Source organism: Leptodactylus fuscus, chromosome 6 (genome assembly GCF_031893055.1).
Source record: "Leptodactylus fuscus isolate aLepFus1 chromosome 6, aLepFus1.hap2, whole genome shotgun sequence".
In the NCBI taxonomy this organism is placed as follows: Eukaryota; Metazoa; Chordata; class Amphibia; order Anura; family Leptodactylidae; genus Leptodactylus; species Leptodactylus fuscus.
Genome location: NC_134270.1, coordinates 33,589,752 through 33,603,206, shown reverse-complemented (window position 1 = coordinate 33,603,206; position 13,455 = coordinate 33,589,752). Strand labels below are relative to the sequence as shown.

The 13,455-nt window shown below is 45.0% G+C and overlaps 1 protein-coding gene across 1 annotated transcript in view; it reads right to left on the bottom strand.

Moving 5' to 3' along the window:
* The window catches only part of ANKK1 (ankyrin repeat and kinase domain containing 1), an 86,973-nt gene that overhangs the window by 27,452 nt on the left and 46,066 nt on the right, over window positions 1-13,455 (bottom strand). Inside the window, exon 2 of the mRNA XM_075278456.1 lies at window positions 12,609-12,903. Within this exon, the coding sequence (XP_075134557.1) occupies window positions 12,609-12,903 (295 nt within the window). The remainder of the gene's footprint in view (window positions 1-12,608; window positions 12,904-13,455) is intronic.

Sequence of the window (13,455 nt, the reverse complement as noted above, 5' to 3'; positions counted from 1 at the left end):
GACCCCTTTATAGTCTATGCAATCCGCAGGTTTCTGGGTGTAACCACTTTTTAAGCTGATAGGGTTTCCGTTTTTCAGATCCCCAAGCGTACCCAAAGGATGGAAACCCGAACACTAGTATGAAACTAGCATTAGTGGAGACAGGAGGTAGAGTTCTCTTTATTGCCTTAGAATGATTAAACACTGCTTTACTTCTCTGTTAGGGGGATATTGTCACTCCTTGGGGAGAGACCACCATATAGGTGTGTAGAGATTTATTAAGCCTTTAGCACTCCACTTTGCAAGGGACCAGGGGAAGAATATGCAAATCTGTCTTCCATGATGTGACGATATCCCCCTAACCCTGTCTAAGCCTCTCACCTCTACCAGGTTAGTCTTCTCTACACCGGGCTGACGAGATGCAATAACATCGAAACAGCCGTCCTCGGTTGAGAGACTATACCTGGTAATAATCCCAGCATCATTGCAAAACAAAGGCCTCTTGGAAGGTCTAACATGATGTTAAAGGGAGCAGCCTTTATTGGGCTATTTCACTGAGATTCTGTCTTCCTAATTACATCAGGGAAGACAGGCTTGCACATTCCAGTAAGCGCCCTCTATTGGTTTGCAACACTGAGGCACCTGACTTCCTAATTACTTCTCTGTGTGAAACTTGCCTGTACATTGCTCATTGAGTGTAAGGAGAATCTATGTATTTCTGACTAGCTACTTGCGTTAGTGCTGATGAGATGTAAGCAGCTTCCTGATAGTGTTCAGATTTCTCTCTATCTGTGTCAGGGATCTTTTTAGCTGCATCATAACCTGGATGTAGAGTCTAGTGTCATTTGGATTCTCCTCAGCTGTTTTACTTGCTATGTTACAATTATATTTGTAAGTATTACACTACAAGTAAAGAAACCAGTAGTAATAATGGACGGGTGGGAAGGGTATTGTATTGTACACAGCCTCTGCATCAGAGAGAATTGTGCTGCAGTCATAATGGTGCTATTAGCTATTCGTGCTATTCCCTAGATCTCCTATGGTATGGTTAGTTGGGCATTTCTCAGTCATTTGTTTGGTATTGTACAATTGCTCCTGGCACTACACCTACAGTACACAGACAAATGTAAAATGAGCTGCAGCCACAATGCTGCTATTAGCAGCAGAAAACTAATAGGACACCATGTAAGAAGGCTTATACAGCCAGAAAACAGACTGCCCAGCAAGACCCTGCACATATTTCCATTTCTCATCATAACTCAGGTACCCTTTAAGGCGTATGAATATCGTTTTGCAACAAGAAAAGTTATTCAACTTATCAGATCTACCTGCCATATACAGTTATCACCGTAAATGAACAATCACAGCACTCTTTACCTTGACGTTTTCAAAAGTTATCAATGGCTTTTGTTGTGTGATATAATGTTGCACCATGCTATCAGATTCAATGCAAAGGCTTCTACGTCGAGATAGACTGCAGTGGCATCATAAAAACTTTATAGTGAACCTACAAATATCGCATGCCTAACCCATTTGTACATACTAAGGTTGTACCCATTTAGGTAACAATGAAGCATAACCAACTATCATTATTGGATACTAATACTGCATTCAAATATAATGGAAATCTATTATGACAAGCATGAATATATGGGAATCCGGAGATCATTGTGTGACTCAGAACAGTAGTTTCTAGGTCACCCTATTCCTGTTTGAGAACAATACTTGCTTCCACCTGGAATTGCAAGTATGTGCATATTTAGAATTCAGAGACAATGGCATAGCCTGGAGTACTAGCATATACATTAAAGCTTTAAAAATGCATAATAAATCATCTGTCAGTACTATAAACTTCAATGTCATGCCTAGGACACTCATCAGTAAAAATAAAACCTACTTAGAATATTATTACAAAGCTGAAAGCTACGCAGTGGGAATAAATCCGTGGGATAGATATCTGCACATATAGATGGATACCAGACTGACAGCAACACAATAAATCAGGGAAAAGTATGAAAAATTAGGCCCTGTTCACATCGGACTTGGGGCGTGCAATTGACACATCTGTATACTAAACAGGTATTGGAATGTGTAATGTAACATTGCCTTAGGTTTCTATGACGCAAATGTATATCAACTGAATGTCTTTTTAATAGGCTTACAAGTGAATACTGTTGATGTGAATATGTTAATAGCCCATTACTAGACATACTAGACACATTTTATGTGGTACATATAACAGGTATGCTCTCTGAGGCCAGGCAACATGTTCACAGTGGATTTTCCAGTGGAAAAAACACCGTGGATAACCCAGTGAATTATAGTAGCAGTGACGTGGAAGCATCCAAACAAGACCCATCCACACATCGCAGCAAAACAAAGCCATTGCCCCAACTCTGCCAATGATGGACACCCACTGGTGCCATCTTTACTTTCCAAGTACAATGAGTACTGAGGGAGGTGTCCATTGAAGTTACAGGTACCCCTGGAAGCAAGTAACTCTCAATACTCTGCTCCCCACTTCCTCTCTGCCCCAGGACCTGCAGTGACATCAGCATGTGGTACCCAGAGCATAAACGAAGTGGGAAGTAGACTGGTGACTACTGAATACAGCTTACTACTAGGGTTGAGCCGATCTTGACTTTTCAGGATCGATTTTGAAATCCGATTTCTGATCATTTTTCATTCGAACCCGATCTCGATCCCAATTCCGATCCCAATGCAAGTCAATGGGATTTTTTTTACTAATCGGAGATCGGATTTTAAAAATAATCCTATTCACTATACAGCAGGGAATCTAACAATTGAACGCTTTAATTGTTAGAATCCACGCTGTGTAGTGATTTTTTTTAATCTCTAAGTAGCCAGAGGATTTATTCTTAATCCTCTGGCTACTTAGTCCCCCCTGGTGTCCACTTACCTGCAGAGATGGCTGGTCCGGTGCCCGGTGTTCTCGTTCTTCTTCGCCTCGCTGCCCCCTGCCTCCCAGGTTAGGATAGTGTGGGCGGTTAGGAGAGTGTGGGCAGGTACTGAGAGGGGAGATGTCATGTCTCCCCACCCTGTACCCGCCCACACTCTCCAAAGTCACAAGCCCCGCCTTCTTCCTAGCTCTTTAACATTAACCTGGGAGGCGGGGGCAGCGAGGCGAAGAAGAATGAGAACACCGGGCACCGGACCAGGCATCTCTCCAGGTAAGCAGGTAAGTAAGTACTAAACATGATAGCTAGTCTCCCATTAGAATGAATGTATGCAGCTGGCGCGCAGGGGGTTAAGGCTGTGTGCCGGCTGCTTCCATTCATTCCTATGGAACCGCAGCGGAGCCTTCACACTGAGTATACACTCAGGTCAGAATGAGCGGAGCGTATACTCAGTGTGCAGGCTAACATTGTTAACTTTTCCCACAATGCTTGGCCAGTAGCAAAGCATTGTGGGAAATAATCACAGATCTCGATCCCACCTAAAAAGATCATGTTCGGAATTCCGATCGCAATCGTGAAATTGTCTCGATCGCCGATTGGAATCCGATCTTTTCCGAACACGATCGCTCAACCGTACTTACTACAACACTCCTGTAACTGCAATGAGCACCTCTAACAGTATTGATGGAAGTATTCATTGTGCTTGTAAAGTAAGGATGGTGCTCGTGGAAATTCAGAGGAAGTATGGAGGAGGCCATTATATTACATGTGGGGGTCATTTTATAGTGAAGGCAGTGTAGGAGGCATTATACCGTAAGTTGGGTTATATTGCATGTGGGAACACTTTGGGGCCATTAAATGTGAAGGCAGTGTGATTGTACTGTGGAGGCCATTATTACATTTGAAGGCATGGTGGGGCCATTATATCACACATTGAGCACTGTGCGGAGCCAATATATTACATGTAGAGGCACTGTAGAGGTCATTATATTACCTGTGGGCACACTGAAGGAGCTATTCTACTAGTGTGAGGGCCATTACACTACATATGAGGGCATTGAGGGAACCATTACATAACTCGTGACGGAGGCACCAAACAATACCTGACATTTATAAATAGAGAGGGACAAATTGGTTCGTAGTGAACTGGATTCAACACAAATATTTCTAATTGATTGGAATAAAACAATCCTGAGCAATCTGGGATTCATCTCAGACAAACTAAAATGGTTTGAAGAGACCCCAAGAGTGTAATAATTTAACTTCCAGTTCTATCCAAACAAGTTCATTTATTTTAAATATGATTTTTATTGAAAAGAATAAAGCTTTTACAATAGAATAAAAAAGCAACTACAAACATAAGAAGAATCGGCATAAGTCCAAATAGTACATTAGGAATCGTAAGCTGGGACGTCGGGCTGCAATCAAAAAACACGAATGACACAAACAGGACCAGACATACAAAGACCAAAGGACCAGGTATACAAACGCTACAAAGACACCAATTCTACGAGAAGACAAGAAAGGGATGAAAGGGGGAAAACAACCAAAAGGGAGCAGGAAAGAAACAAGAAAAAGAGAAATAGGGGAGACGGGATAGGAACAGCAAGGGACGAGAAAAAAAAACAAACAAAAAAAAACAAACAAACAATAACATAAACAACAAAACCACATACCTGAATACAGTACCACAAAAACACAAAATACATCCAAAAATAAAATAGAATAAAATAAAATAAGATAAAGCCACCTGGGGTAACAACATAGTAGGTAAATAGTAATCAAGGGGTCCCCATGGGGGCGGCCTGAGGCCGAGGAGGAAGAACACCCTTATTAGACTCCACATACGAAATCCAGAGAGACCACTGGGATCGAAACTTGGCGTAAGTATGGTTTTTGCTAGACAACAAACGTTCCAAGGTACATGCCAAGTTCACATGGTGAAATAGTTCAGCTAAGGTCAAACAGGGAGCGGACTTCCACTGACGAGCGATCATGGCCCGAGCTGCGAGCACGATCTGCCCCAGAACGACCTGCAAATCCGAGGGAAAGCTACCGATATCTAAGAAACAAAGGGCGAGACCAGGAGAAGGACTGATATCTAAACCAGCAATGGTGGACATAAAATGAAATACCGCTATCCAGAAGGTTTGTACCGGTGGACAGTCCCACCACAAGTGCAAGAATGAACCCACTTGGCCACAGCCTCTCCAGCAGAGTCTGGAACAAGAAGGATCAATATGCGTCATTTGGACCGGAGTCCTATACCACCTCAGCATGATTTTCAAAGCCATTTCCCAATGTGCTGCCCCCTTAGATACACGTTTAACAAACCCAGCTGCCGCATACCAATCCGACAGAGAGATGGTTCTGGCAAGATCCGCCTCCCAACGGAGCAGGTGAAGAGGTTTGACCCGCTCCGGGGGGACAGAGAAAAAGCCATAAAACACAGATAACCCACCTCTAACAGGCGAGGACCTATTCCACAGTTTTAAGGCCAGCCTGGGAAAGGTCAATCTAGAGGGCTCGTAGGATTGAAAAAAATGACGCAGCTGCAAATATTTAAAGAAGTCTGTCTTAGGGAGCTGGAACTCTTCCTGTAACATGGAAAACAACTTAAGCCCGTCCTCAGTATACAGATGAGCAACTTTGTAGAGACCCCTAGAGGCCCATCCACGGAGTCTCAGCTGGGGGAGAAAAGAGGTTAAATATAGTACGGGTAGCTTAGATAAAGGGACCAGATCTTCTCTGGAGGTATATGACAAAAAATAACGCCAAGCAGACACTGTGGCCCTAATACTCAGTAAGGGAGGGGAAGTAATGGGCGGACTTGAATCCTTAGGGCGTAAAATACTCATAAGCGGGGCATCCAGAAGGTATTCCTCAATTTCGGCCCAGCGCCATTTAGAAGTCTCATCCCACCCGACCTTAAGTTGATCTAGGACAGACGCCATATAGTATTTTTTAACATCCGGGACACCCGCCCCCCCATGAGACCAAGGGCGCGTCATCACCTTAAGTCGGACTCTGGATCTCTTACCCTCCCAAATATAGTTGGAAAGAATAGACTGAAGCTTGGTAAAATATGAGTCAGGGAGGGGGATAGCGACTGTACGGAATACATACAAGATTAAAGGTAACACCATCATTTTGACAATAGCAATTCTGCTAGCCCAAGACAACATCGGCTGTGAGAAAGAGGCAAGAAGGGAAATAACTTTGGTCAGAAGGGGAGTGTAATTGGCAGAGAACAGGTCAGAACTAGGGGCCGTCAGGGAGATGCCAAGATAAGTTATACGGGAATCATTCCATTGGTAGGGGAATTGAGAGCAGAGATCCCGTCTCAACGAGAGGGAGATGAGAACAGGCAATATCTGTGATTTGGAGGAATTTACCTTATAATAAGAAACTTTACCAAATCCCTCTAGGACCGCCGTAGCAGCACTCAAGGAGGAACCAGGGGAACTCAGGGCCAGTATGACATCGTCAGCATATAGACCGATTTTATGCTGCTGGCGACCCACAGTAATACCCTCAATATTTCCCGCCGACCGAATGGATTCCGCCAGAGGCTCCATCACAAGCGCAAAGATAATAGGGGAAAGAGAGCAACCCTGGCGGGTACCAATCGAGATCCGAAAGGGCTCAGACAGGAAGCCCGATGAGAGCACACGAGCCGATGGGTGGGAGTACAGAGCCAGAATAGCAGATTTAAAAACCGACCCCATACCAAACTTATCCAAAAGGCTGTCTAAGTAACCCCAGTGGACCCTATCAAAAGCCTTCTCAGCATCCAAAGCCAGAAGCAAAGAAGGCGTACCATCTCTTTCGGCTTTCTGAACAAGGTCTATGAACCTCCGTGTGCCGTCAGGAGCCTGCCTACCAAACACAAAACCTACCTGGTCAGGACTAACTAACTGGGGGAGTATGAGGAGCAACCGCTCAGCAAGGATTTTAGCGTACAGTTTGATATCCGTGTTCAGGAGGGAAATAGGTCTAAAATTAGCCGGGACAGTGGGAGATTTGCCGGGTTTAGGGATGGTCACTATAGTAGCCGACAACATTTCCTCTGGGAAGCATTGCTCCTCCGCCGCCTTTCTGAACACAGCTAAAAGATAAGGGGACAAAATATCTGCGTATTTCTTGTAGTAAATCCCTGAAAAGCCGTCAGGACCAGGAGATTTTAGCGGTTTCAATGAGGCTATAGCCTCCGTAACTTCAAATAAAGTGATAGGCGAGGCTAGGGAGGCAGACTGCGCAGAGGAAAGGCGGGGCAGGGCCACAGAATCTAAGAACCTATCAGTTTCTTCCTTAGATGGTTGGTACGTCTGGGGATCATCCCTAAGATTGTATAACGACTTATAGTATAAACGAAACTGCTCTGCAATAAGGCGGGGGTCAATTACCTTAGAACCCGAGGCATCCACGAGGTGGGCAATACGGGTTTTGGGGCGCGACTGTTTTTCTGGCCAAAAAGGCACTAGTCCTACTGTTATGCACATAGGCCTGACATTGAAACCACTTAAAAGCAAGGTCCTGTTGACAAGCCAGAAGGCCCTGCAATTGGAGCTGACATTGCCTAATCTCCGCAGAGACAGTGGGAGTAGGGTTAAGCTTATTAATCGCGGAGAGGGAGGATAGGGAGCGAAGTGCGGCATCTATGTCTTTAGACCGTTCCTTTTTGGCCCTCGCGCACGCCTGAATAAGTATCCCTCGCATATATGCCTTATGGGCATTCCAGAGCACATGAGGGTCTGACACGGAGGGGGAGTTGAGGGAAAAATATTCCCTCAGGGCCTCACGGAGGTGCTCAACATAGGAGGGGTGATCTAGGATATACTCATTCAAGCGCCATTGGGTAGGCATAGCAGTGGAAAACTTCTCGTGCAGAGAGAGGGACACCGGAGCATGATCAGTCCAGGTGATCAGCCCAATAGCCGTAGATTCCGTCTGCATCAACCCAATTTTATCAGTGAGAAAAAAGTCAATACGGGAGTAAGAGGAGGACGAAGAAGAAAAATAACTATAATCTCGTTCCCCACCATGTTGACAACGCCAGACGTCATAAAGGCCCTGATCAATCAAAGAGGAAGACAATATAGGGGAGCATCTCTTGGGGTTGGAGGAGTCTAGAGAATTATCAACTAAACAGTTAAAATCCCCACCGATGATCAACATACCAGTAGCAAAAGTCCGAATCTTGGAGAGCACAGATTTCCAATACTGCGCGTGCGAACGATTCGGGAGATAAACAGTCACTAAAGTATACTTAACGTTATTAATAAGGCAATTAAGCCCCAAAAACCGGCCTCCGGGATCAACCAAAGTGGATTCAAGGGAAAAAGCCACTGAATCCCGCACAGCAATAAGAACACCCTTACGCTTAGCATTGCAAGAAGCCTGATATATATGGGGGAAAGAGGGATTAGAAAACTTAGGACTTTTACCAACACAAAAATGAGTCTCCTGGAGAAAGAGCACATCACAGCGAAGGCGACGGGCCTCTCTCCAGACAGAACTCCGTTTACAGGGGCTATTCAAACCCCTAACATTAAGCGAAGAGATACGGAGTACCATAGCAATAATCTAAAGAACAATGGCGGAAGACCCAGGTGGCTACACAGAAAAACAAGGATGCATAAAATATGTATGAGCAGGCATAATAAGCATACGACATTCCAGGTATGAAACAAGAACAAAGAATGCAAACATAACAGCATAGTGTCAAAAAACACCGAATAACCAAGAGTAATCAGCTGGGGGGGGAGAAAAAACAGGTCAGTAACACTCAGCGAGAGTGAGTATTAGAAAGGCACACAGGTCACCTAAAACAAAGGATAAAGACATAACATTAGGCAAGGCGAGTCAGTCCGCCGAGGCGGCTAACAGATTCACTTACGACTGCCCACCACAGTCCATTCCTTAGTAAGACGAGAAGGCCGCACTGAAGATTCAGGCACAGACGAGTGAGAGTCAGCAGGGGCAAGCTTCCACTTATGGAGGAGGGACATGCCCGCCTCCACATCAGGGACGGAATGGAAAACCCCATTGCGGGGAATCAACAGCTTGGTAGGGAAGCCCCAACGATACCGCATGCCCCGGTCTCTGAGGATCTTGGTGATGGGAGCCAGTTCACGTCTAGCCTGCATAGTAGCTGCGGATAAATCGGGGAACAGGGAAATGGATGCAAACGGAGCTGGTAAGGTGCCACATTTCCTGGCTTCCGCTAGAATCGAGTCCTTAACATGATAGAAGTGGACCCTCGTTAGCACATCTCTCGGGACATCCACAGGAGCAGAGTTCGCTTTAGGAATACGATGGGTCCGATCCAGGGTGAGCTCCAGCTCAGTAAGTTGCGGGAGAATTTTCTTAAAGAGACGTTGAACATAGGCCATCAAGTCCTCTGATGCCACATCCTCGGGGACACCACGGATCTTAATATTATTGCGTCTAGACCGATCCTCAGCGTCAGCAGCTTTAATTTTGAGCCATCTGACCTCCGCTTCCAGGGTGTTGTGAGCGTCAACCAAATCATTATGAGCAGTCGAAAATTCCTCCATTTTATTCTCAAGATGGTCAGTCCGCTCTCCCAAAGCATCGATATCCTGCCGCAGTTTGCCCACCGCAGAGGAGACAGTCTTGTTAATCCCCGCCTGCAGAAAAACAAGCATCCCTTTCAAGGTATCACACGTTACAGGGTCTGAGGAGGCCGGGAAATCAGAAATGTCCGGATGAACAAGATCAGAAGTAGCAACAGAAGCAGGTAGGACATCAGCGACCCGTTTACACACCGGCTCCTTGCCGGACGGAGAACCCTGAGGAGACACAACAAAACTTCTCTTACCGCCATCAGCCAGGAGGGGGAGACGATCAGCTGAGAGAGAGCCCTCTTCAGGCAATGAGTTCACCAGATCAGACCGTGGAGGCGACTTCGCCGGAGAGCGGGAACCCGTTGGTGAAGATGGCAGCGAATGCGACATGGTGCTTGAGAAGAAGTCAGAAAGCTTCCTGGGAGTTTTGGAGGAGGGTGGTTTCTTCCGAGGCATAGTAGAAACAACAGGAAAGATCAGGGATGCAACCGAAGCTGGTAAGGCAGGAGGGCAAGTCCATGCGACAGGGACAAAATTCGCGGAGCAGTGCAGGAGGTCAGACAGCAGCAAAATCCATCAGGGCGGTAGGGGTCATATAACAAGAAGCCTAACAATCAGCTGAGAGCCGCCAGAGGTGACACTGTTAACGATTTAATCCAACATGGTGCGATAAGTGGCCAGCAGTGGGGACACACAGGCAATTGGAAGTCCACGGGAGCCCAATGTGAGGAGCCCCCCCTGGTGGTGGAGTAGGGGCTCTGCACTCACAGAGGGCTCAACCAGAATATGCAGGGAGCAGGCCAAGTAATATGTAAAGTCCAGTCCAGGTGGCAGGTGAGGAGCCCCCCCTGATGGTGGTGTAGGGGCTCAGCACTCACCCAAAGAAACAACACTCAGGCAGGAAAGCAGGAGACAATGTCTAGAAAAGTCCAGGGGGAAGGAGAGGAGCCCCCCTGATGGTAGTGTAGGGGCTCAACACTCTCCCAACCCCCCTGAAGCCGCAGAGCACCAGCGCTTCACAAAATGGCCGCCGCCACTGCCAGTCCCAATGTAGCAATATACAGGCCGCACAGCAGGCTCCACACAGGTTAGGAGCAGACACCGGAGGTATCACACAGGGGGCCAGAAGGAGCACCGCTCACCTCCACACAGCAGCCGTTGCCCAAGCGCAGGGAATAAGGATTGAAGCCGGCCGCCGCGATCAACAGGAGAGGACCGGAAGTGAAGATGGCGCCGTGGGACAGGCCGGTGAGTAGGCCGCAGAGCCTCCGAGGCCAATAGATCCGGGCTGGAGCCGAAATGGAGATCCAAGACGCACCGCCAGGGTCCAGGGACACACCGCCGGGCGCCACCGACCAGGATCAGGCAGGTAGGAGATAGATGCCGAAAGGAGAAGGCCGCAGATGCCGGGAGCTCCGGCAGACGCGTCCTCTCTCCTTGCCGGCTAGCCACGCCCCGTATCCAAACAAGTTCAGACTGATACAAACCAGAGGATTTTTGGTCCAAACACGGGATGAAATGAATCCTTCGAGGTTTGCCCATCTTTATTTATAAGTGATCACTACTTTGGGGGTACTTGGTTATTTTCACACTTTAATTAAAAGGTTGAGAAACATCGATCTAGATTGTATAATGCAGTATACTATATATATATATATATATATATATATATATATATATATATATATATATATGGGCACTCTTATAATCTGTGTCCTGCCCACATTTATTTCTCTAAGTACAGAAACTTGTTTTAACTTGGCTTCGTGTAGCTTGGTTGACAATGACCTTACTTTACATCTTCTTTTTACTGATATCTCCTTCATTTTATCATTGTCCCATGAGTATTACTCCTAGTGGAGTCTATGTGGACTTGCACTATAGACATCTCTCCTGCTACATTATATTATGTCTTCTCATTGTGCTGCTCCAGTATATAAGTATACGCTCTACAATATGCTGCACTGGTGATACCCATCTGGTGCTGGAGGTAAAGAATCCATGTAACATTATTATGTTATGCCCTGTGGTTTTGGATATAACCCTGGGTTATTTATTTATGGACCGCTGTGTGAATACATGTATAGTCACAGGAGCTATCGGGGCTATTGTATAATAAGGACTACATGCCTCCCCTGGATATCAAGCACTGTGGATGTGCTTTATAATTAGTGACGCTATATCTGGGTGGGCTAATGGTAAGGGGTGAGGGGTATAGGAGGGGTAATGGAAGTCTAACTAGTACTGTAGGATACAGTGGGATATACACCTGACTTGTCTGTGCACTTTAGGGATATACCAGATGGCTTTGATCCCAGAAGCAGTCTTATTGCGGTATTTATCATTGTTACACTTATTTAATGGTCCGTGACTTTGTTATCTGCTCAGTGTATACCTATACGGCGTATAATGAGATATTTTGGATGGAACAAGTATTGATCTACTGGCCAGTATGAATATGTCCATATATTTCAGCTGAAGGATTTTAGTTGGGAAATAATGCTGCCATATCATATACTTTTTATATCTTTGTAGTTCATAAATTATTATTTTTATCATCCTTTAAGGCTCAAACTTAGGTCTACGTTGTGTGCTTTCTTTTTGTCTTGACATTGTCCCATGAGTATGTTTGTTTTTGTAGTTTAGCGCCTTCACCTCAACCTTCTCCTAATGCAGTTGAATATGATTCTAAGGAGTCAATCACATCGAGGAAAATGGCGCTGATTCTGCCACGATAACTCGCGTCAGAATCAGTGCTGATAGAAAGACTCCCATTGAGTTCAATGGCTTTTGTCTTCCGCGTGGAACAGATTGAAATCAATGAGTTGAAAAGCCTCCAATTTATTTCAATGTGTTCCGCGCGGAAGATGGAAGCCATTGAACTCAATGGGAGTCTTTTTATCAGCGCGAGTTATCGTGGCAGAATCAACGCCATTTTCATCCATGTGGATGGACCCTAATGGTTTTTTATAGGGGCAATAAAGGAAAGGTAAGAAGTTAATGATCAGACTACACAAAGCTTGTTTGTAGTCTCTTACCATGGAGAGACAAAATGGATATTTTTTAAACAAAGTTATTTGTAACATCATTCAATATTCTCTGAGGTTTCTGCTTATCTTACCTTTACATGCAGGTGCTCGTCCAGAAGAATATTCCCAGGTTTTAGGTCCAAGTGAAGAAGTGGAGGACTCATGATATGGAGAAAGTTCATTCCCAGGGCTATCTCATGAATGAAACGGAATTTTAGCTGCCAGCTGAGGATGAGATTGGGAATCAGTTTTTCAAGGGATCCATTTTCCATATACTCCATCACGATACCCAAAGGATTTGTGCAAATTCCATAAATCTGTACAATGTAGCGGAATTTTATCTTCTCCATCTTGGAGGCTTCTTCCATCAAGTTGTTATAGGTTGTGCTGCATGAAAGAGTGAAAAAAGCTTCGTGTGAATATTTCTTATCATATATTTATCCAGTTTTTTATCCCTTCATGTATGTGAATGTGTAGTATACAGAATTACAATTATTGGGGTATATTAGTCAACAGAGTCCACATCTGTATTTATTTGCTGTAACAGCTTTGGTAATGGAAATAGCTACAGCGACGTACACTTGTGATTTTCTTCATTATCACAATGACAAGGTGAGTTAGCATCAAATTTCCCCATCGATGTTAGATGTTCGCTATTACATTTATAATAGTCACATAGGTATAACCCTGTTGATTTTAGTAAGGTCATTTTGTGGATGAAGACTTGGAACATAGGAGAACCCTGTTGATTTTAGTAAGGTCATTTTGTGGATGAAGACTTGGAACATAGGAGAATATGGTTGGGGACTGTAATATAATTTGTAATGCACTGATGCAATAATGGGTCACTAACTGTTCGACAACATGATGATTTGAGATGTACAAAACAATCCCATTTGTGTCAGAGTCTCTATCACAGCAGGTAACTCTATTCTTCCA